The 26,081-nt window shown below is 30.5% G+C and overlaps 3 protein-coding genes across 4 annotated transcripts in view; 2 read left to right on the top strand and 1 right to left on the bottom strand.

Moving 5' to 3' along the window:
- The window catches only part of LOC125855139 (uncharacterized), a 13,085-nt gene extending 12,507 nt beyond the window's left edge, over positions 1-578 (bottom strand). Inside the window, exon 1 of one of the 2 annotated variants that reach the window (XM_049534822.1) lies at positions 417-578. In XM_049534822.1, coding sequence (XP_049390779.1) covers positions 417-489 — 73 coding nt within the window. In that variant the 5' untranslated portion in view covers positions 490-578. Of the gene's footprint in view, positions 1-226 lie in introns of both variants that reach the window. The other variant, XM_049534821.1, reaches the window with a different exon arrangement.
- A 16,178-nt stretch (positions 579-16,756) lies between these two features.
- On the top strand, positions 16,757-19,561 carry LOC125855299 (uncharacterized). The gene is made up of 4 exons (XM_049535011.1): positions 16,757-16,911; positions 17,589-17,800; positions 18,886-19,034; positions 19,118-19,561. The coding sequence occupies exons 1-4, from the start codon at positions 16,860-16,862 to the stop codon at positions 19,200-19,202; spliced, it is 498 nt and encodes a 165-aa protein (XP_049390968.1). The 5' UTR covers positions 16,757-16,859; the 3' UTR covers positions 19,203-19,561.
- Positions 19,562-22,622: 3,061 nt separating this feature from the next.
- On the top strand, positions 22,623-25,459 carry LOC125856831 (tropinone reductase 2; the record flags this gene model as incomplete). Its single annotated transcript, XM_049536475.1, has 5 exons — positions 22,623-22,789; positions 23,353-23,560; positions 24,501-24,717; positions 24,840-24,952; positions 25,251-25,459. Coding segments are annotated over 5 exons (885 nt in total), but the record flags the coding sequence as incomplete, so codon positions are not given.
- Between the last annotated feature and the right edge of the window lie 622 nt (positions 25,460-26,081).

Raw genomic sequence — 26,081 nt, forward strand, 5'->3', positions numbered from 1 at the left:
CATCTCCATGCCTGAACCATCTCAGTCTAGCTTCCCGCATCTTGTCCTCCACCAAAACCATTCCTACCTTATCCCGAATATACTAATCTCTAATCCTATCTCTCTTACTATACCCCTACATCCATTAATGAACAAATATCCATTTTTCAACCCATCACAAAATTAACAAAGTATGTATTCATAAATGCAAGACAAATCAAATAAAAAATTTATAAAAAGCTCAAACCTTTGACAAGTAAATAATGAAGGGTCAGGTGGAACACCCAAAGACTCAGCTGATACAGCTAATCTCTGCCCAAAAAACGCACCAAGTGAAGGTATGGAACCTTCGCCACTAGCCCAGGTAGCAATATCCTTTATATGCTCCAATTTCAGCATTGATTTCGCATTAACATGAGTTTGTTTCTTCTTCACACCTGATTCTTCTCTTAATGTAATTGAACCAGGTGCTTTACCAACTCCATTCTTCCTCGATGATTTCTTACCCATTATTGTCGTCGGAGATGGTTTTCCGCCGTCGCCGGAGTCGATAAAGGGAACCGCCGTCGACTTCCTCTGGGTACGTGAAGCTGATATAAGCTATATTAGGCTGGCTTTACTTAAAGCCCATATTCTAACCATTTCCAACTGAAAAAAAATACTTAACAATGTTAGAATCGTTAGCTTAACTGTTTCAATTTATACTACTCACTTTTCTTTTTAGTCGATCTTCATAAGATTGTTATATTTCTATTGTCGCGCCTCGTTTTTCTCAAAACGGATTTTGGTGCACGACCTAACAACTCTTTTGGGCTTTGGAGGAATTGAAGAGTCGTCACCTAACGATTTAAGGCGCGTTAGGGCACCTATCTAACCTAAACTAATTCTAACTAAGGTCAACGAACTAGAGATCAGGGTAAGGGTTCAAATTACCTCGAGGGGAAGGTGTTAGGCATCCCTCCAGGTCCACAAATGTGGGTCCCGGTCGTATCTCATGCAATTTATATGGGGGTTGCAAATAGCATTTAAGGTCACTTCATTTATTATTTTATTTAATTAGCATGATAACTAGGTGATAACTATCATTAAACAATTAAGATCAATTTATTTATTTACTTTATTAATTAAACATGCAAAACTATGTGACGACATAATACTAAATAATTAACATAAGTAAAATTTACAAGAAATAGCGAGAAGATAGAAAATAGACAAATATATGGGCAAATATCATTTTTATTTAATTAAACTACCCCAAAAAATTATAAGTGTAAACAAATAAAGAGAGAAAGGAAAGGGAGATTCTGAAGGACTTTACGAATCAGCACTCGACTCTTCTTTATTTTTTCGATAGGCTTTCGTGTAGGGACAGACAAAACCAATGTTTGTCTTTTAAGCCTGAGTCGGTGTCATCATCTCCGAAGGGCCTAAACTACCCCTACCCCACCACCACATGCATAACGTCTCTAAAAGGTGCCTAACGTCCCTGCTTAAGGTCCAAGAGGCGTTGGACTACTATTAGGATGGGTTTAGACTGAAACAAACCCCTAATAGGCCCACCTAGACACCAAGTCAAACAATTTGGACGAGCATTTTAGCATATAGAGTCTCATATTGGCCTCTAGATTTTATTAAACATGCTAGCAAACACAAATAAGGTGTAAAGGTTGCATGCTAAGTGTGCATAAACAGGCAAAATTCAATATAACAATTAATTAATTTGAAAAGGCAGAAAATTATTACAGGTAATGAAGAGCTTATAAGACTGACTCAATAAATAATTAACTTAAAATGGGGCACTTTATGATAATGCAAATGGGCAGAAAAGATTTAAAAGCAGCAGCAAATCATTAACGCTGAATTTTTTTTATTTTAAAGGGCAACAGTTTATTTGGTGCAGAAAATAATTAGTAGCTGATTTTAGGTGGCAAAACAATTAATTACGATATAAGAAATTAATTCATGCATATTGGTTATTGATTTAAAAACAGTGACTTTAATTCTAAATTATTACTATGCAGGTTTTATTCTTAAAAGGCGGAAAATACTTGAGCATTAAGAGATGCAAAGCTACTCATGTATGCAATTTATAAAAAAAAAGCTCATAGATAATATTTAATATGACAAATTACTTTATTCCAATAGGCAGGATTTCTAGTTAATTAGCACGTTGGAGATTATTATTAATCATAAGCCTCGACATATGAAAATCGACGCACACACCAACATTAGTATACAACACCTATAGCCATGACTTATTTTTTAGATAGCATACTAGAGTATTTATTAAAACCTAGGTGCTGATTTCTGTACTCCGATGTATGCTCTTTAAATGAACTACCAAAATTAATTATTACTTCCTAAACATGGATCTCTAAACAATAGCATGCTGACAGCTTAACAAGATAACAATTAATCACGACTCTATATCAAATTTTATGCAAATATTAAATCCTATAGGCATGGAATCTCACTTGGTTTATAAACATTAATTACTTAACAAATTTGTCATATAAGAAAGAAACTGATAATTAAGACATACAAGGGAAACATATAAAAAGTATTATTTTACTATTATTACTATTATATACAAGTACAAGATCATTGTTATTTATTTTTCATTTTATTTTAATTAGATATAGTGAGGAATGAACAACAATTAAACCACTCCTATAGGCATGCTTTCTAAGTGAATTGATATGGAAATTAATTAAGCTCTCACGTTAACAGATGGAAATCAAGACAGACACTTGTTCAAATTTTCCTTTATTTCAGATTAATTAGCGTGCTAAAAATATGAAAACATATAAAAGTTAAGATCTAGGTTATTAACATTTACTAAAGTTAGCCAACTCTTATTGATTCAAGCTAGTTAATTAATATACTAACAAGACAAACCAATAATTGATTTTAAGTAGATTATTTAAGTGATTCCGACATGTTGCATATTCTAAAGATTTTAGCAATAAACAAAATATTTGTAACAATCACACATAACAAAACAACAAAGAAAACAGTTAGCACGTATATCCCCCTCCCCTTAGACGATTCCCCCAAGTTATCATATATATAGAGTTAGTGTTTTTAGAGTTATACAACTATTATAAACTTAAACATAATAGTCTCGTCTGGAGATCTCTTCAAAGCGACTCTTGAACCTTTAATTTCAAAACCCTATTAAAGTACAATGAAAATATACAGGCAAGTAATAACACATAAAAGACGATAGCAAGATGATAAAACTAATCATATGGTACGCATATTTAACTATTTCATGTACACAAGTAACATATAGGCATGTAAGAACTAAACAAGTTGTGGAGAATATATAATCACACAAAGCAAGAAAGGATAAGAAGACAAACCCGGACGCTTCCCGTCATTCAAACATACAACAACAATTGAAACAATGCAAAACAGAAATTAAACTAATAGAGAAACAACTAACCGGTTAGGCAGAATATATGTTTAACAACAATGAAGACAAACTTGATCCACTACTAGACCCGAACACAACAATACCGAGTAAGGAAACACTTAGAATGTTCACCGGAATCTTAATTCTTTTAAGTAGAGAGCAATATTTTTTAAAGTATTCAAGAGTGAGCAATGTGAGAATGTGTAGAGGTGAGTGTCTGTTAGAGGTATGAAGTGTTCTTCTTATTGCTAAAGTGTATGAGCATGAGTAAAAGTGTTGGAGTGTTCAAGCATAAAAAACATGAGTAAGGAATGAAACAAAGATCTTCTTTTATAGCCGAGGAGAGGGCATGATTTTTTAAGGATAAGAATCAATTAACAACAATTATGGGGGAATTGTTTCCTTACTAAGAGAGTCCAATCAAATCAACATTACCAAATATAACCAAGTAAAATCATTTTAAAATCTAACTAAGACAAGAAAACCATTAAGGATAGTCATCATACCAATAATATATACAGATAGACAGCTAAAAATCTAAAGAAGGGAAATTTTGAGGATCAATTACTATTGTTTTCCTTAATCATAATGGAAGCAAAATCAGTCCTTATTTTTATTTATCATTTACCAAATATAAACAAATATGAAATCTGTCAAATCTCACCAAATGAGCAATACCTTACCATATATAATTTATCATATCAAATTAAGCATACTCTACCATATAAACATCAAGGAAAACCATAAGTAATAATATACTGACAATTATTTAAAAATTCGCAGAATGAAATATATTGAATTACCCAAAATAATTTTTTATAATCCAAATGATCCATTATCAAATAGTCGATTTATAATTCAACAATTAAGGGAAGGCAAACATGCAAAGATCAGTGAATAGTCAAATTTGAATATTAACGGGCAGAATTTGCAGTAAATCAGTGAACTTTGAAATAATAGCGAGTCATATCGCAATGTCGGTTCAACGAGCTAACAATCCAAAATTATAAGCAGTAGTATATCACTTAAACAACATAAGGAGCTTCCTAATTGCACCACCATACTTTTGACCCCTTCTCGAAAGTGATCCACACACAAGCTAAACTTTTACACAGAGAACAAATTACTCTTCCAAAAATAACTACTATTGGACACCAGCCGCATAAAAATCAGTTAAAAGAGGAAACAGAAGGAGCAACAAATATAAAAGCATACCGAGATTCGTTTTCAAACTGACTCAAACCTTGTACTTTGCCGGAACTCGCTTGATCGGAGTGGCGCTCATTGGAGCTCACTGTTGTTGTTTCCGTCCTTGCCGGTTCTCTCCGAGAAGAAGGGTTCGCCGGTCGGAGAGTGGAGAAGATGAGACCAGAGACGTCCAGCCGCTGGTTATCTACATGCTGCTGCTGGCGATCGCCGTTTGTCAGAGCTGTTGTTGCAGGCTGCTGGTTGTCGCCGGGAAAAGGAGAAACGCTGGTGCTACTGCCGATTCCGTCCTTTTCTCTGTTGACCGGAGGAGAAAGGAGAGAGAGGGGGAGAAAAGGCTGGCGAGAAGAAGAAAAGGAGAGGAAGAGCGATGGAGGGAGAAGAGGAGAGGGAGACGGGGAGGAGGAGAGGCGACTGACTCCGGTGGCTTTCGCCGGAAAAATGGTGAGGACAGAGGGCGGCGGATCTGTTGAGAAAGAGGAGAAGAGAAAAGAATTAGGGTATTGGTTTTTGTCATATATTAGAAGGAAAGAGATGGAATTTAATCTGGACCCTTGAATCTAATAAGATGTAGGGCTGAGATATGATCTTGGATTTAATGAATTATATGGACGGATGAGATTAGAACTAGAATGGAACTCTTGAATCTGATTTGAAATAAAATTAGCTAGAATGAAAAGTTGGCCATAATTGAAATAGATTTGGATTAAATAGGCTAGAATTGCAAGGAATTAGAATAGAATAAAATAGGTTAAAATTTAAATGATTTAGAAAAAATTTAAAGAAATGTTAACCAATTAAAATACTAACACTTTTTTTTTTTTTTAAAATCACTTAAATTTTAAAACATTTGAGTAAAATAAATATTTTGAGTTTAATATCAACAAAAAATTAGTTATGAGAATAATTTAATAATATTTACAATAATTTTTATACAGTAAACATACTAAAATGTATAATTTTTTATGCAAAATTGATTAAAATTTTAAACTCAGAATATGTTTTTTTTAAAACTATGTATTTAATCGAATAACATTTTCGAAATAGTTAAAGGTCGGTCAAAATTGGGTGTCAACAGCTATATTTGGTAATAATTTGATTTTAAAATGCCCATTTTCTTCATAATGAAATGATTTATAGTCACATAAATATTTATAACTTATTTTAGACTATAAGTTTCATAAATTTTTATTTTTGTTTAAACTTCATATCAAATCAAACTACATTACATAAATTGGGGTTAGAAGCAGACACCCCTTCTCGACATATCTGCTTCTAGCGCAGCATTTTTATGAAATTTATGTGCTTTCTTCATTTTAATTTGTATGTTTTACTTTTCTTTTTAATTTGCTATATATTTGAAAATTATGTAAAAAAAAATACTATAAATCACAATAATTAACAACTTAAAATATTTTAAAGATATATAAAAAAAAAGATTGACTCTCAAAATTCTATTGATACAACATAAATTGGAATGGAGGAAATAACATATATTATTTTAAGATATTGTAAAAAGTAATATAAATCACAATAATTAACAATTTTAAATATTTAAAAAATATTTTTTTAAAAAAAGTAGTTATCTCTTAAAATTCAATCAGAAAGTAACATATATTATTTACAAATTACATAAAAAAAAAAAACAATAAATCGCAACAATAAACTACTTGGGCTAGAATATTGTAAGTATCACAATTTATTTCCATTGATAATGGAAACAGACTCAATGGCTGTCAAGAATATGGTAGAAGGGGTGTGGCTCATTCCTTGGGAGGCGACAATGGAGATAAGAAGAATACAAGTTCTTAAGAAAGGGTTGGAGGTGGCCATTGAGCATACATTGAGAAGGAAACAAGCTGGCAGATTTTATGGCTAACATTGTTTTTTCTTTTGCAGGTACAGATAGCATAAGTTATAATGACTTCCAGGCTTTACCTACAGAAGCTAAGACTATATTAAACATGGACAAAAGGCAAATTCCTAACTTACGAATAAGAAAGCTACAAAATCAAATTTATACACATGATGGCTGATACATTATCAGGAAATCTTAGTTTATCCGGCTTAAGTTCATTCAGCGAACAATATGACTAGAGAGAGCTAAGCTAAAGTACAGAGATACATGGCAAAAATGGAGATGCGATGATTCGCAGAAGTCGAAGATTACCTGAGGCAGATTGATGTAGTTGTTTCCTAAGGCTTTTGACAATGGTATTAGCTCCCTGATGAGCTCAACCTGTCAAAGCTAAAGGATACATGATATATAGTTTGTATTAGGTAAATACTGAGAAAAATGCCAGCGATTATATTCAAAAAGGGGAGGCCATCACCTGACTGAAGTTTCGACCAAATGCATTGAGTTGGAGAAGTCTCTAATTGGGATGATTTCAAGACTTTAGTGAGATGAGTTAACGTTTGATATGAAATACACCCAAATTTGATGTAGACAGAGTTGTTACTACTGCTGGAGAAGGTATCTGAGGCTGGAGCACAGTATGTTGATGCAGATGTCTCTGTTAGGGTTGCAATGGAGAAGACTATGCTTACCCGATTCCCTTTTCCCCTTTCCTAATTTGTTCCCTCTTTGTTTCATTTTGTTTCCCTTGTTAGAATAGATTTTGGACTGGGCTCTTGATTGGGCCTGGTTTTTAGTGTACTGTTTTTTCTTAATAAATGGGCTTGACCCATTTGTTTAATTAAAAAAAAAAACTACTTAATAAATATATATAAAAATAATTTGGTTGACTCTTAAAATTTTATGTGTGCCACTTCAATCGGGATAGTGGGAGTAATGCATATTATTTTAAAAAATTTAAATCACTATAAATAACTACTCCAACAAAAATTTAAAATCTCTCTAAATTTCATCTATATAACATAATTTGAGATATCACGAATAACATATGTTGGGCCCGTGCTAGCACGGGCGCTCCTATGAAGTAAGAGTGATTGCGGAGCAGGTAGTTGGACAAATTTATGAGGGGCAGATGATGGGTGACTGATCTTCAGGAGAATTATTAGGAGAAACAAACATCAGTCAGTGCAAAGGAAATTCAGTGAAGACAGAATCAAGCATTTCAATCAATGCGTAAATATTTTCGCAGTCAGATCACTTGCACCTAAATACATATTCAAATGCATATTATCAGCCGTATAAATAGCAAGTAGTTTTGCATTTTCTAAAGCACCTATTGGTCCCAGATCAGGAAGTTGAAATTGAGTTCCAAAAGTTTCAGCGACATATCCTTTTCGCCGGGACAATTCTGCAATCTTCCGCATTCAGAAGTAATGCACAGCTCTACATCAAGAATAGAGTAAAAAAGAGTTCCAAAGCACATATGAAAATATTTGACAGTGAATATAAACAGACTGATGAACATTTACTTTTTTTTTTATGAACAATAAGGAAGTCACCATCAACATTGCAGAGAGTGTTATGCCGTAATTTTACTAACCTTTAGAAAAATCTCCTTTTGAAATGTTCTAAGTATAAAACGATTTGAGAAAAATACTTAGAAAAGAGTCGCCACTTAATTTTTTAAAGAAATTAAGAAAACTTATAATTTTCAAAGATTTAAACAGAAAAAATCATTTGAAAATACCAAAGAGGGTTCGGGGTTCAATTTACACTTCGAGAAGGGTTTAAGCATTCAAAGTGTCCGCTAACATGCGGTTGACCTGTGACTTGACTAATATATATTTTGACTATTTTTAGGAAAATAATGTTTTAACATAAAATAATAATAACTTACAATATTTGATTAACTTTAAGAAAATAATTAAAATAAATGACACATTTTATATTATTTTACTTTTTGGAAAATGGGACCTTAATTGAACCATTTGAATTTAAATATTAACAAAACTAGATTAATTGGTTTTTATTTGAATCATTTTTTTTTTTAATAATAATTTAAACCAAATTGGTTAATCTAAGCATGAAAATAATTTTTAATTAATTGAAGAATAAAAGCAAAGTTTTGACTAACTTTTTGAGAAAAAGTGACAAAGTAAAAGAAAGCCATTTTTTAAAGTTTATTGAAGAAAAATACTTTAACTTAAAATAATTTTAGAATGAGCAAAAATGCGTGAAGAAGAGTTAAATAACACATTTTTTAAGAACAAACGATTTAACTTAATTGAGGATGTAAAATTTGACCAATATTTAATTAATAAAATAAATGACCTCAACACACAAAAAAAATATTCAAAGCAAACCAACACAAAGAAAATAACTCATATTTTGGGGAATCTAATTAAGTTAATTAAAAATTATAAAGTTAGAGTTAAACAACAAATAATAAATAATCACGATTAAATAATTAAAGAGTAAGGGAGAAATTGAATTTGGGCCTCCTTTTGGGCCAATTTCGCTGAAATTTTGGAGTTTAACACAATTCTCGTTTTTGGTATACAACTGATGTATATCAGTGTATATCGGCATGTATATCAACCCTTTTCATGTATTTCTTGCTTCCGGACACCTGTATTTCACCTTAGCCCTGTATTTTCATTTCTTAACCTGTATATTGATGTATATCTATTACATATTGTTGTATATTTGCCTTTTTCCACCTTTTTAAGGGCAGGGACTGGGAGCAAACGAGTTGGAGAATAGCAACTTTCACCACAAAATCCAGCTACGACTAGCAAATCAAGAAAGTTTGAGTGGCGATCTTTCGGAACTTAGAATCAGCAAACTAAGTTTGAAATTTTTTTTTAAAGTGTACAAGTTACTATTGCTCTCAAGAATTCGAACTCAAAAAAAAAAAAATCTCTGCTCCCCCTTTGCTCTTGAACATCAGAAACTATTTATAGGGAAATATTGAGCGATTTAGAAGGGGGGAAATCCGTTGGAAAATTCAAACAAAAATTTTAATTTTCTTCTGCCCTTTTCAAAGCAACAGTAAAGGGATGGGGAAAAAGCTGAATTCCGCGAAAAAGGGGAGAAAGAAGGGACGTGAAGGTTGACGTTGGGGCTTGCTAGAGTATGGGTTTGCAGATGAGTGATGAAATTTCCGGATTTGCTGGGATTTTTCATTGAATTTCTGGGTCTGCGTGTTGGTTCTTTGCTGGAAGAAGAAGAGGAAAACGTATAGGGGTAGCATATGTACTGCTGTACATATTGTGTATGTATTGGTGGGCATGGGTTATTGGTATAGAGTTGGTATAGAATTGGGTTATGTTTGCTAGAAAAATGTATTGGGCTGCTACAAAGTGGCCCAAACATTGGTCTTAAAATGGGTTTGAATAAAATGCTAAGATAATAATAGGAACTAATTAACAATTTAGCAAATGGATTAAAAAGGTGGCCAAGTGAATTAATTTTAGAAGATTCGGCTAGAATTTAAATAGGACAAATTAACATAATTCATTTATGAGCTTTTTAATCTTAACGAGATAAAATAATTAACTTAGTTATAAACTAATTAACTAGAAACTGTAACTTAAACTAAAGTAAATTAATAAAATACTTAACTAAAATGTAAATCTTTTGAGATAATTTTCGATATTTATAAAATAATGTGATTGTAAAAATATACATATTTATTATTTAACATTATTGGACGAAATTTCTTTATAAATAACTTGAAAGTATTTTGAATAATTTCATAAAACTCATTAATTCAAAATTTATAACCATCACTAATAAAATATTTAAAATATAAAGTCTTTTTGAGATGATTTTTAAATACTCATGAAATACATTATCATATACATAATTATATAAACATATATATTATTTAAAAATTATAAAAGTGACAAAACTATTTAAAATAACTTGTAAACTATACATTTTTTGAAGTTTTTTATAAAACTAGTTATTTTAAAATCGTTTGAAATTGAAGAAGCTCAATGATTAATTTATATATTGGAGGGCCAAAATTGGGTGTCAACAGAGAGCAGAGTTCTCTATTGATATGTTGGCAGTATACCTGGATTTTCAACAAGATACACATTATCACTTGATTTACTAATAATCAATAGGTTGAGGCAATCAATTATATCTCAATCCCTAATTATAATTTAACAGAAATAAAACATAACAAGAAAGTAACAGCTATATTCCCAGCTCCATCAGAAGGACATAATGATGACAATATAGAGTAAGTTTGAAATACCAATTACATGTGACAATCAACTTTCATTATCTGGAATATTGGCAAAATATCGGAAAAAAAATTCAATAACAAATAATGATTTCAAAATATGGCATCAGTACATGTACTTGGTCAATAGTTCCTTTGAGACTTGAGTTTTATCGAAGAGGTCAACGTAAAAGCGACATTTTCAAACCAATGCATAACACTTATAAAAGCTATTACTATATACTACTATGCAGGACCTCATATAAATAAGGAAACAACTGAGATACCGAAAAGTGAAGGAAAAGTACAAGCTATACTGAATTTTGTGAATGCATTCCGAGAGAAAATTTATCGACTTACAATGTGTGGAAGAGTGGTTTGATTTCTCAAACAGAAAATGTAGCTGCTTTCTTCAATTGCCTTTTAACAAAAGGATGATAAGAATGTCTTACATCTAGAAGTGCTTTGCCTGTAAGATACAAATGTATCAATTTGGTAACGAGTTCGTATTATCCACTGAAGTAAAAAGTTGATGTTTCTTAGAATACAAGAAGAGGTGTAAAGTTGGTGCTGGTACCTCTGTTGTACCAACTGCATAGAATCCCACATATCATTTTAGCCATAAAGCTCAATAATCTGCACACAAAAGTTCAGTCATTGAGATCTCGGCCAACAAAGACAGTTACCTGTTAAATTACATCGGAAAAAGGTGCACCCAGTTCATGACACAATCAAGAGCTTAGCTTCTTCGTGGAATAGTAGAAACTATATAAGCTACTCAGTTAATAATTGATGCTTTATGGTTGATACTCACATGTCTGTGTTTATTACAAGTTTTAATGCGAAAAATAGATATGTTGTGACAGGAGAAATTGCTAAGATATAAAATTTCAAGGTACTTATCCACATCAATTAAGTACAGCAACAAGAGTTAGCATTGTTTGAAGATAGATTCATCTGCAGATCATTGATCACATAGCAAACAAGAAATGCCTGCAATGTAAACAATTATAAGATCTCTATGGGTATTAAAACCAGGTGAATGCTTAAGAGTTAAAAAAAATGATTCAAATGAAATCCACGTTATCAATATAATATCTATTGAAAAGAGCCAAATTCAAAGGAAATAATACTCACCTGTCAGAACTTGGTGATATAAAATCTTTTTTAACCAATACATACATCCAAGAAATTCTAACATAACCTTTGCAAGTAAAGAATCACAGAACGTTACTGCATATGCAATTATAAAAGCACATCACTAATGTGGCTCAAGTTGAAGTGAAGAAATTATTGCTATAAATAATTTTGAAGGTCGTTGACGAAGAAGTAAGAACACATCCTATTTCACGCTGTTAACCTATCAGCTTTGGTTGTTCTATAAACATGAAGAGTGGTCGATCAACAAATTACTTCTATGCTTCAAATACTTTAACTTTTAACGAAGAAAGTAAGTAGATGTGTGAATTAAGTACACTGAAGAGTTACATATTGGCTTTCTATTAACTTGTTGGAGCTACTGTACATGTTGCAAATAAAAGCATCTAATTAGTCGAGTGGTGAGTCATTTAAAGAGATAAGATTTTTTTAATATCATTGTATAAATCCATATGGGCATGTGTGTATTCCCCTATTTTGTGGCATCTCACTAATAATTGATAGAGACCGGCTGATATGAAGCTCATCTATGGGATAAAAATTGTTGGTATGAAACACAGAACGAAAAAGCTAAACAAGGTTCATATTTTTTTTTCTTTAGTGGTTAATATTAGTTATGATGTTGTTGAACTACATTACTAATTGAAATTTTCTATTGGTTTCGCCGGGCGCAAATCATGCTTATAACAAGATCCGGGAAGAAACCCCCAAAAATTGTGGGATACAAACAAATTAAAAATCGATTGCAAAATAAAATTAAACTATGCACAAGCAAGAGATAAGCATAATATTTGTTGGATTCTAAAAAGCGGAACATAAACAACTTACCTGAAATAGTAGCCACCGAAGTACCAAATCGAGAAGAAGAAAAGCCGACGTGAGGGCAGACGTTTGAAGACCAAGGTGTTGTTAGATTCGGTGAAGAACGCAGCTGGTAACTCCGCTAAAAAGAGCAGACGGAATTGGAGAGGAAGAGGAGAGAATAGAGCTGGACTGCACATGGACGGAAGCGGTAAAGGTTGATGCAGTGGAAAGATAAACCTGTGACCGTTGAAATGCCCGAAATGCCCCTCGAATTCAATGCTATTTTCAGGGAAGCACACGCGTTGACGGAGAGGCGTGTGCTATTTCCTCTTCTTATATAGTAAAATATATAACTCTTGGGTAAACTATTAAACTAATAAGAGTTGTATCGTCTAACTTCATTCAAAAATGAAACTGGAATTTTTATAGAATCAAATTCTAAAATCATTTCTATTTTGATCATTTCTTAGATTCTGTTGAATTGTATCGAATCCATATTCTATTTTAAAGCAAACACTTATAAAACTAGAAAACTTTTTTCTTTTTACTTTAATTGAAGTTTAACTCATTAGATTCAGTAATATATTAATTCACATAATATCTTGATATTTTCTCCATTTCAATTTATGTTGTATCAATAGAATTTTGAGAGTCAATCTTTTTTTTATATATCTTTAAAATATTTTAAGTTGTTAATTATTGTATTTTTTTTTACGTAATTTTCAAATATATAGCAAACTAAAAAGAAAAGTAAAACATACAAATTAAAATGAAGAAAGCACATAAATTTCATAAAAACGCTCAGCTAGANTATTTCCTCCATTTCAATTTATGTTGTATCAATAGAATTTTGAGAGTCAATCTTTTTTTTTATATATCTTTAAAATATTTTAAGTTGTTAATTATTGTATTTTTTTTACGTAATTTTCAAATATATAGCAAACTAAAAAGAAAAGTAAAACATACAAATTAAAATGAAGAAAGCACATAAATTTCATAAAAACGCTCAGCTAGAAGCAGATATGTCGAGAAGGGGTGTTTTCTTCTAACCCCAATTTATGTAATATAATGTAGTTTCATTTGATATGAAGTTTAAACAAAAATGAAACTTATAGTCTAAAATAAGTTATAAATATTTATGTGACTATAAATCATTTCATTATGAAGAAAATGGGCATTTTAAAATTAAATTATTACCAAATATATATAGAAATATAACAATCTTATGAAGACCCGACTAAAAAGAAAAGTGAATAGTATAAATTGAAACACTTAAGCTAACATTGTTAGGTATTTTTTTCAGTTGGAAATGGTTATTGTTAGAATACATAATGATGAATGATGATATGGGCAAATTGGTCCAGGTGTGCAAAAAGATTATAAAGTACGATGAGATCAGTTTTTGGCCAACAATATTTTTAGCAAATTCACCAAAATGCCTTTTAGGGATCATATTGCAAAAGGTGGGAGTTATGTGACATTGAGTAGAAGTTCAGGATAGTTTTGTCATTTCAAGCTCAAAAAAACAAAGAAGCCCCTTCCCAAGCAAAACAATGCACAAAAAGTAACAAGAATGACCATATTGCCCTCAAAATTATTTTTAAAGACCCTAAGCTGACATGTTGACCAGCTGTGTGGTTATTGCCACTTATTATATAGTACTCTCTCTGTCCCAATTTATATGACCCACTTTCCTTTTTAGTCAGTCAAAAAAAAAATGACACATTTCTATATAAAGTAACAATCTAACTATAAAATATTTATTTTACCATTTAATTTACAATCACACAAATTTCTATCATTCATAAAGACCACAAATTTTACAAGTCTTCCTTTCTTTCTTAAACTCTGTGCCGAGCCAAAGTACCTCATATAAAATGAGACGGAAGGAGTAGTAGATAGATATTTTGATATTAGATATATGTATTTACTAGATAAGTATGCCTGTGCTTTGCACGGGCCCAACCATGGAAGTCTACATATTCTTCATTTGTTTGTCTCAAACGGCGAAATTAAATAACATATATTTAGATAATCTAATAGATGGATGGCTTAATTTGAATAAATTGTGTTTTTATTCACCGAATTGGCTAAAAAAGATGCCATCCTTGCGGCTCGGATACATTAAAGAAATAAGGGATTTTGGAGATTTTTAAAAGTAATAGAAAATAATGGAAATAAGTAAAACAAAAGGTGTGTATTTCTGTAATTTCTCCCATAATTTTTAGTATAATTTTTAGTAGGACTTACAAAAATTTCATTAGTTTACGAATCTTATTAGATTTTTGTACGTCCAAATTGTTCAGATACATGTACCTGGAAAACAGGAAGTCAAAATTAGGTGTAATTTGTTTTAGATACAATGTATCCAAATGCATTCACATGTATCTGGAATACATAACAAATCTCCCTCGCATCCCTCTCATGTCGCTCGTCTCTCTCCCTATTTTAGTATATTTGGTAGCAAAAATATATGTATCTAGATGTATCTTCATCAATATATAATATATAATAGAAAACTCTTAATTAGTGGTAAAATATGTAACTATTTAAAAATATAAGTAGAATTAGTATATATAATATGGATGTATATCTAATAATACACACACACATATATAAAATCTCTTATTATATAAGAGCAAGTTAGTGCTGAAGCAAGCACGTCTTCGTCGACGTGCCTGCTTCAGCGTCTTTCTGAAGAAAACAATTAAAAAAATATTTCTTTTGTTCTACTTTAATTTAATTAGTATATATTTTTTCAAAATTATGGAATCCTTTTAGTTATGATTTTTAGTTTTAAATTCAAGATTTCACGTTGAAACAGGCACGTTGACGAAGACGTGCCTGCTTCAACATGTTTCAAAATTATTATTTTTTAAAAATCACTTTTTTTGTTCTACTATAATTTAATTTGTGTATAATTTTTTCGAAATTATGGAATCCGTTTTAGCTATGACTTTTAGTTTTAAATTCATATTCTTTAGCTATTGCTTTATTATTTTGAATGTCGGTAATATTTGTTATATCTTGTAACTACTTTGAGTAAAAAATTAAAGGTCGATGATGAAAAATATTTTAATTATAGACATCTTAATGGACCTCTTCACAATAAAATTGCGAAAACAAAAAGTAATTAACCACTTATATATCTAAAAATCATATTAAATTTATTCAACTGTTTAAATTCTACATATATTACATAAATAAATAAAAAATTAAAATATTAAATCCGTGCTAGCACGGACACATATATCTAGAATATATATGTTATAATTGATGAAGAAAAAGACAAAGTCACCTCCAATATTAGTTCAAATAAGATATTCCTTACTGCCATATTTGTCATCTTATTTAGGGGTCGTTTGGTAGAGTGTATTAGAAAAAATAACGCATGCATTAGCACTGTGTATTACTAGTACTTTGTTTGGTACTCTTTTCCAACCTATGTATAACTAATCCTTGCATTAGTTATACACTCTATTGTGTATTAAAGTGTGTATTGCTAATACCATGGATTTTTAGGTATTAGCAATGCAATGGTTTTAATGCATGCATTAGATTAACTAATGACAAAACTATCCTCTATTAATAATAATAATAATAATAATAATTAATTATTATAATTATTATTATTATAATCATAATAATAATATAATTATTATTATTATTATTATTATAATTATTATTATTATTATATTATAATTATTAATTATTATTATTATTATTATAATTATAATTATAATTATTATTATTATTATAACTATTATAATTATTATAATTATTATTATTATAATTATTATAATAATTATTATTATAATTATTATTATTATTATAATAATAATTATTATTATTATTATTATTTTTGTAAAAGAATGTGGGGGTATTTTGGTAAACAAATATTTTTTTAATAGTCTTTATACAAGACTTGCTATTTCCAATACATCAAACCAAACAATGTATAAGAAATAATGCAAGCATAACTAATGCAAGCATTACTAATGCTTGCATTACTAATGCATGCATTACTAATACATCATAGAAGCATTATTCTTATACACTCTACCAAACGACCCCTTATTATTTATTTTACATGCTAGAGAGATAAGGGAGTAATATAGACCTTTTGTCTAGGAAAGTGCAACCAATGGTGAGAAATATCTCCAATACTAACACAAGTTGTGAAATGCCATTTTAACCATAAGATGGGGCTCAGATTACATATGCTCTCTGTACACATTTCTTCTTCTATTACAAGTAAGTAAGATTTCATACTATTATTCTTGTGTTTTTCGTTATATTTACTAGTTGGAATTCAGTAGCTCCATCAACAATAACATTTACTTTTTATTTTCAATTTCCATTTACAGATTATAATAAATATTAGAATAAAAAATGGAGCAAATTGAACCATGAAAATTAAGAAGAGCATATTGGGGTAGGGTTATGAGAAATGGGGAGGGGCATTAGACGAATCGAATCCTTACCAATTTAATTTGATGTTACTTACTTCCTCTTTCTAAATTTATGTGTCACAATTTGAGTCAAATTTCTTAATTTTAACCATAAATTCGGATTTTGGCTTTTGGAATTGAACTTTGAGAAGCACATTTAGCTATAAAATTTTGAGTTCATCTTGAAGTTGAATTTTAGCTTTTGAAAAACAACAAAATGGTGTTTTCACTTTTTTCATTCCAAATATTCACAAAAAAAAATAAAAAAAAATTATCTCCAATTTGTATTCATAGCCGAACTCAAATTTATACGTTGAAAACAAAAACTATTTTTTATCATTAAATTTTACTTTTAATGTACTTCCTTTGTTGCTTTCCGTGACTTATGGTTAGGTATGTACTATTATTCGATTTTCCTATTCTAAGATATTGTCTAGTAGAATTTTTTCCTATAGCTTAACTTGCTTTTAATCTTTGAAGCAACTGGAACATTGAAATCTAGAGATTGCAATGCCTTGTGTACAAGCATTTATCCTTGTGGTTCTACCAAGTCAAAAGAACCTGCTAGAAGAGTGCTCAAGGTATCTTCCGCGGTTTTAGAAACAGCAGCATCTATTGCAGTTGCTGCTACTGTTGTAGGGGCTGCAGCAACTATTCTTGCAAGGAGAAATAAAGCTTCTGAAACAATCGAGGTGTGTTGAAATATAAAAAATAGTTATTTCTTTGGATAGAAATACTTGTTCATATCCTTGAGCAGTTAAACAATATTGTTATCTTGGGAATGATATTACGCTAAGGGTATTTTCTGATATTGATCTTGAAGTATCGAGAAAGAGTGGCCTATCCGACCATGGTTTGCTGACATTTCTGTCTTTCAAGAAAAAAAGAGGAAAGATATTTGTTGTTGATGTGTTTTGGTGATCGCACCTTGCTGTTGTTGTTATGGTTCCTTTTGTTGGGTTATGAAGGTGATTAGAACGTCATGCGAAAGTTTATAATTGCAAATCATAAAGTTGATAAATCAGATGATAAATAAAAACATACTAAAGATATATTATTAATATGGTTTGATCAATCGATCTACATATTGAAAACTAATACTAAAAAAAGCATAAATATGTTTAGGAGAAAATTTCCGCATAAACAAGACTCTTAAAAGACTACATTGTGGATTCTATTGTGTTCTTAGGATTCCATACGTTTCCTCTAAGGAAAGAATAAACTAAATATGGAAGAGAATTATATTTTTCCTTTCAGAAAAAGTTTAAGCATTTATGGTAGTAATACTTTAACTTTTCTTTGTAAGGAAAAAATAAACTTCAAATAAGGTAAGAAAATCAGGGCAAAATCCTAACACATTTCATATATGTTACGCACTACTTTGCTTTGTACTAGCCGTAGTATTGAAGTTTTTTTTTTTTTTATATCTAGCATCGTCAGTTGTTTACTGTGTGTTTCGATTATCACACTTTTTTGTTGTTCTTGTACCTTTCTACACTGTTTTGTTTCTAGCCATTCAGTGAGGTTAACTGTTAGCCTAAGGTACCAATCTGTAGTAGGTTATTTGCTCCTCCTATTTCCTCTATTTCAATCTGTTTGTCTGATTTTGATTTGGCACAAAGTTGAAGGAAGTTTTTCAAACTAACCAGAAAAAAGGAAAATCAATATGGAGAGTTGTGAAGTAGGGGGAAAGCCAATAGTTAGTTTGTTGCTCAAATGTGTTTGTTTTTATGCTCTTATACAACCCACTTTGATCGTTGTTTTTATCCATAGACAGGCCCCGCTGAGAATCTGTGAGGATTGCGGTGGCTCTGGAGTTTGCGCAGAATGCAGAGGGGAAGGATTTGTCCTAAAAAAGATGTCGGATGAAAATGCTGAAAGAGCAAGACTGATGGCAAAAAATGCAGCTACCAGATATACAGCAGGGTATGTTTCCAATTGATCCGTTAAGCCCCTCATTCATATGCAACGAACTCTAGATACACGAATTCATATCATACATTTGGCAGGCTTCCGAAAAAGTGGGGCTACTGTATGAAATGCAATGCTGCCCGATCCTGTAGTTCATGTGGCGGCGTTGGCAAGTTGAACTAATAGTTTTTCATCGGACAGACATTGCCACAATACAAATTCAATTGTGTCTCAGTATCGTCTTCATCAGAAACAGATTGTGGCAATGCACTTGGAAGAGAAATGAAGAATATATAGAGTAATATTCCTGTTACTTTATAGGCTTAATACATATTCAAATACTTTATCAAACATTCAGGCCTCGGTTTGTACTTAATGAAAGTCTGAATTTGAATGATTCAGACATTAGATTATTAAGTACATTTGTTTTCATTAAGATTTTAAGCACTTAGGGATCGTTTGGTAGGGTGTATTTGGAGATATAGGCCATGGATTATGCATGGTACTATTTAGTACTATATTTGGTGGAAATTTTGGATCTATATATAACTAATTCATGTATTAGTTATACATCCTACATGGGGTATTTTTGTCTTTACATCCTACATAGGGTATTAAATACAAAAATATAATACTCTATGAAATTAATGGTATTAATAAATGTCAAATTTTGTTTAGAATATATTGTAATTCTTACCAAATTTGGAGAGTAGTTTTCTAAAATTAGTTGACTACTATGGTTATGATATTTGTTAATATAATATAATCTTGACTTTTAAACTTTAAATATGACACATGTCTTTAATCTAGACGTGCACTTGACGAAATGGAGGGGAGCCAGATCCGTGTATATATAACTAATACCTTCCATTTGATGGTATTAGTAATATATAGGATTTAATACTATGCGATTAATATATGTAAAGACAAAAATACCCCTCAGATCTTTTTAATCATTTTTTTTGTGGTTTTATGTTTTATATTTATACTAATTAATTTATTTAAATAAATTAGTTTACAAATTTATTTTTTAGAGAGAGTTGTTTGTTGCTTAATTCAATGCAATATTCGAAATGTGAGTTGTTTAACATTTACTCTCTCCGTCCCATTTTATGTTGCAATATTCGACCTGGCACGGAGTTTAAGAAATAAATGAAGACTTTGAAATGTTTACCAAATTGCCCTTTGAAAAGTAGACTCACTTTTCTCTCTCCTCATAAATGTATTGGAGTATTATTTTAAGATTAAGTGGGATCAACAAGGGTAAAAAAGGAATTGTACCTTTAAATACTTACCATATAAGGAAATGTGACATTCTTTTTGGGATTGACCAAAAAGGAAATAGTGCCACATAAAATGGGACGGAGGGAGTACTAATTGAAAAGGTAAATATATGACCACATGACGTATGTGATCTTAATTGAATGTATTATTTATTGATATATATGCAATTTTCTGATTATTTGTATTTTGAATAATTTATAAAATTGCAAGTAAATATGGCAAAAAGTTGCTTGCACAGTATGGATCCCATGTTTCTCTAGTTATATACATAATAAACACCTAATTATTGATAATTGATGATATATACAATAGCGCCAATCACTATCTGTGAATTATTGAGGAAATAATGAATTCACAAAATAAAATAAACAGTTCTTTGCTTTTTAAAATTTAATCTAAGTTTATTAGAATTTAAACGTACATTAGTCAAAATTAATAACCTGTAAAACCAAAATATTTTCACTAATACAAATTAAAGAGCTTAAGCTACCATTTGTCAATCTTCTTAATTTCCCCCTTAACAGGAGGACAACCAACAAATATTTTCTACGAAAAATATTTTCCCCGGTACCAAACACACCCTTAATTGTAATGCTTGTTGATAAGCTTTAGTTGTTTCTCTTTTCATTTTATATTTCTAAAATTTTGCTATTAATTAAGATAGGCATACTACATAAATGTACTTTTTAACTTAGTTTTATTTTGTATTTATGCTCTGTAATTTTGGGGTGTGCATAAATAGACACTAAAACTTGTCTAAAGTTGAACAGGTAAATACACACACACTACTTGACGTCCTACACGACAATTCACGTCTGACGTGGCATCATATATGGCGTCCTATGTGTATTATGTCATGTAGAATGTGTGATTCTACTTATTAACTCTATACAAGTTTAAATGTTTACTTGTGCACATCCAAAATTGGAATGCATAATTATGAACTGAAGTTAAGTTAAAACACATATTTATATATATTATATTATTAAGTCAACTAGAGTCCGTGTGAGATATTCAAAATCAATTATTTAGGTAAAAGTAATAACAAGGGTAAAAATATAAAATTAGTTTTTAATATTTAAACTAGACAAGTAAAAATAAATATGTATTTTAATATAGTGATTAAGTAAAAATAAACAGAGTGAATATTTTAAATTAGTGATTTTTTTTAGTAAATACCACTACCATTAGTTCATGCAGTGCCCATCTTCCTATTTCTCCATAAATGTGTAAAAATAAAAATCTCTCGAAGCCATTCCAAATAATTCGAGTTCCTTAAAAAATATTTTCACAATATTTTAACTATGGAAAAATTGGACTGCGTACCAAATATACCCTACATGTAGTATTGACATAAATCATTAATTTCCACTAGGATGAGTGGATCATTCATCATGCCACCAACTACACATAAATCATTAATTATTATTGACATAATAGTCACTTTTAATATAGAAAAAAAATAATTTTTTTTTCAGATTTTACTCACAGCATTAATTACTTATTCTTCTCAAATCATTTTTCAAGGTCTTTTCATCCATAAATAAATTAGGTGGGATTCAACGCTCTCCACACGCTCAAAATCAGACATTTGGAGGGTCGATAACGTAAAAATAGAGGTTCAACATCGATAAATATATTGGGCTGGACTTAACTTTAATCGATAATAAACTGGGATGAATTTAACTCTAATATCATGATAAATATGAAGTTTAAGCTTAACTCAAACTTAAAATCAACTTATAAAGAGAGGATTGTCCAAAATACAACAAATAATATTATTCTCTCTGTTTCAATTTATATTAGTTAAATTTATTTGACACAGAGTTTAAGAAATAAATAAAAACTTTTGAAATTTGTGGTTTAAAATTAGTGATTGATATTTGCGTTACTAGAAATCATTTAATTAAGGGTAACATGAGCATTTTAAAATTAAATTATTACTTCCTCCGTCCCAATTTATGTGACACATTTCAGATTTCAAAATTCAAACTAATCTATTTTTTACCGTAAATTTTTCATATATCTTTTAAATATTATGGATTGTCAATTATTGTGACTTATAGTACTTTTTACGTAGTTTACAAATATATAAATTTCATTTCAAAAAATTTGATACGCAAATTCCCTATCAAACTTAAATTGTTTGACTTTTGAAAAATGAAATATATCACATAAATTAAACAGAGGGGATACTAAATATTGAAATGTGTCATTTTTGTTAGGATCGACTAAATAAAAAGTCAGCCATGTAAATTGAAACAGATAGAGTAATATTTTTCTCCCTTTTGGCAATTATTAATTATTTTTTTTTTTAAAAAAAAAAAAGAGGAAAAGGATTCTATAAATCAATTGGATGCTTCATTAAAAACTTGTCTAAATCCCATTTTTCAAGTCTTGTGCACTAGGCTAGTAGTTATGGCAGCAGGAAGATGGAATCTTGAAGGCTGCACTGCCCTTGTTACTGGTGGTTCTAGAGGAATAGGGTCAGTTTTTTATTTATTTATTTATTTAAATGATTATTTATGAGATTCTTGATTTATTCAACAAAATTTTGCAATTTAAATTAATTTCATCTATATAGTAATAATATGTATATACGTTGTTCGGACTTTTCAAAAATATTGTCATGAGGAATTTCTGTACATATAATGCATTTTTAGAGAATTTTAAGTATAAATATTTTTGAAGAATTTGAACAACCTAAAGAACGAAAAATATTTTACTTAAAGTTAAAATATCCTTTTTTCGAGAAAGGAATATAGAAATGAAGTTTTAAAAAAAAATCTAATTGCAATAGCAAAAAGGAAGGATATATGTCTTTTTTTTCTCTACGAGCACAAAGTATGATGAAAGTTGTGAGTTGTGTTAGAGCAAGGGTTATTGTTAGGAGACTTGAGAGGGGTAGTTTACCCTACTGGATGTTAGTGGTTCGAATCTGTTTATCTCCAATTCGTGAACTTAATTGATACAAAACTTTATTATAGCACTTAATTTTTTTGATTCGATGATTTGATCTTTGTGATGATGAAATTGATGATTAATTTAGGTATGGGATAGTAGAGGAACTAGCAAGTCTTAGTGCATCAGTTTATACATGTTCACGTAATCAAAAGGAGCTTAATGAGTGTTTGATTCAATGGAGAAGTAAAGGTTTTAAAGTTGAAGCTTCTGTTTGTGATTTATCATCAAGATCTGAAAGAGAGGAGTTTATCAAGACTGTTGCTAATCATTTTGATGGAAAACTCAATATTTTGGTAAGTTTAATACACATTTCTAAGATGGGAATTGTAACTGACCCAACCTGCTAGTCATATTGTCCGCTTTGGGCCTAGGTCTTCACGGCTTTAAAATGTGTCACTAGTTGGTAAGGTCTGCTTACTTATATACCCAACAACTCTCCTGTGTTTTGTTGATGTGGAATTTCTAATCTTAAGTTGAGACGTCACATGAATATTTAATTACTTTATAACCCCTTTTCCTGTTTATGTGATTTTTATTCCGATTCCAAAAGAATATTGGGGATGAACCCCTTTTGTGTTTGCTTGATCAGGGAAGGCGGTTCTGAGACGTTAGTGTGATAACCTAATTGATTATTTTGAAGAAAAGGCTTATCCCTATTTATGTGATTTTTATTCCGACTCAAAAGGAATGTAGTGGATGAACACTTTCATGTCTGCTCAATAAGGAAAGTGCTAAAGTCTTTTCTAAATGTGTGCAGGATGTTAACCTAATTGATTATTCCGAAGAAAGGGCTTATCCCCATTTATGTAATTTTTATTCAGACTCAAAAAGAATGTGGTTGATCTTATTATGTTTGAAAATAATTTAACTTATAAACTTCCTATTTAACTTTTAATCACAAAAATATCTATACCACGTTTTAGATTACAAATTTCAAAAGTAATTTTCTGTTAAACTATGCAACCTCAATTGAGATGGAGGAAACATCAAGTTCTATATGTTTTTCTTAATGCTTCTCAAGCCAAATGGCATCTTAAATTGAACAAATGATCTACTAGAAATTATAATGTTAGCGATTCTTCATCCACCGATAGAATAAATATTTTCGAGTTTTATTTATAACATATCAACACAAAATGTTGTTCAAACATGAGACGATCGCTCATTATCGAAACATGTACTCTGCTTTTAGAGAAAGATGACATTTTGAACCATTTCTTTTTTTCTCCCTAGGTTAATAATGCTGGAATTGTCATATACAAAGAAGCTAAAGATTACACTATGGAAGATTACTCTCTAATTATGAGTATCAACTTTGAGGCTGCTTACCACTTATCTGTACTTGCACACCCCTTTTTGAAAGCATCACAAAGGGGCAATGTTGTCTTTATTTCTTCTATTTCTGGGGCTTCAGCATTACCATATGAAGCTGTTTATGGAGCAACCAAAGGTAAAACGTTCTCAGAAATTTCGTTAAGGATGTTCAGGAAGTACAAAAGTTACGTTATATATATATATATAGTATAATTTTCTGACGAAGAATGTTTAACTGACTACCCTTGTTGGCAATAGGAGCAATGGATCAACTCACAAGATGCTTAGCGTTTGAATGGGCAAAGGACAATATTCGTGTCAATGGTGTTGCACCGGGGGTTATTGCATCTTCTATGGTCGAAATGACTATTGTAAATACCATCATCCTACTTAAATATCGTCTTTACTGTCTCAGTTGAACACTTCAAATAACAAAATGAACATAATACCTCCAAAAAAACATGTGTCACATCAACTTTGACTATCCATAGGACACAATTGAAATGAGTTGATGTGGTCAGCTGTCAGTTGAGATGTCCGAATGTTTACATGTTAGCTAAACCTGAATTTGAATGTTTTCTTTATATATTATGTCTAGAAGTTATTTACGTTGTCAGTGTATACAAGTTAAAACATACTAATTTTCATTTTTTGATGTGTTTGTTGCAGCAAGATCCAGAACAAAAAGAAAATTTGGACAAGTTGATTGATAGATGTGCTCTACATAGAATGGGAGAGCCTAAAGAACTTGCAGCAGTTGTTGCATTTCTCTGTTTTCCTGCTGCTTCATATGTCACTGGCCAAATTATATATGTTGATGGTGGATTTATGGCTAATGGTGGCTTTTAATCATCCTTTAATTAATTTGTCTATGTTTTGTAAGTTTATCAAATAATTATTTAGAGTAATCTTTTTTATAAAGGATTATTATGTCGGGTGAATTGACTAAGTCCATATAATTCTAGAGGAATTTTAAATTCGACTTTTTGCTAGTATATGTAAGAATTTTAAGTGTGACTTTTTGCTAGTATATGTGTTTCTTAATTATGATTATTGTTGTATGATCCCTTTCAAGGGGATTAGTATATTTAGAGGGGTTTGAATCCACACCACTAGTGTGAAAGATATTTTCGGCCCCCTTTTTAATACTGAGTTGTCAATCAATTTTATAAGAGGTTCACAAGTTAATATTACAATATATTTATTCAATTTTTTAATGTATATACAGGATCTACGAAAAAAGTAATGAATTTATTCAAATCAACGAACCCCTAGCTCCGCCTCTAAGTATATTACTTTTGTTCCTTCTAGCATTTGATCAAGAAAAGAAAACATATTTTAATTGCCAAAAACCATATCTTATAATCTTATGCAATATTTTAATGTAACCTATAACCGAAGGACGTTGATGGCTTTAGACGACCTTTGGCAAATGAAAAATAAATAAATTATATTGTATAGTCGTTCATCATAATAATAATAGTTGAAATATTATATATA

This window comes from Solanum stenotomum, chromosome 2 (genome assembly GCF_019186545.1).
Source record: "Solanum stenotomum isolate F172 chromosome 2, ASM1918654v1, whole genome shotgun sequence".
Taxonomy (NCBI): domain Eukaryota; kingdom Viridiplantae; phylum Streptophyta; class Magnoliopsida; order Solanales; family Solanaceae; genus Solanum; species Solanum stenotomum.

What these genes read in the sequence shown, in the direction of transcription:
- LOC125855299 (XM_049535011.1), top strand. Translation starts at nt 16,860, where the DNA reads ATGGGGCTCAGATTACATATGCTCTCTGTACACATTTCTTCTTCTATT. An exon ending in CATTTCTTCTTCTATTACAA is followed by an intron (nt 16,912 to 17,588) that starts GTAAGTAAGATT and finishes TAATCTTTGAAG; the next exon opens with CAACTGGAACATTGAAATCT. An exon ending in GCTACCAGATATACAGCAGG is followed by an intron (nt 19,035 to 19,117) that starts GTATGTTTCCAA and finishes TACATTTGGCAG; the next exon opens with GCTTCCGAAAAAGTGGGGCT.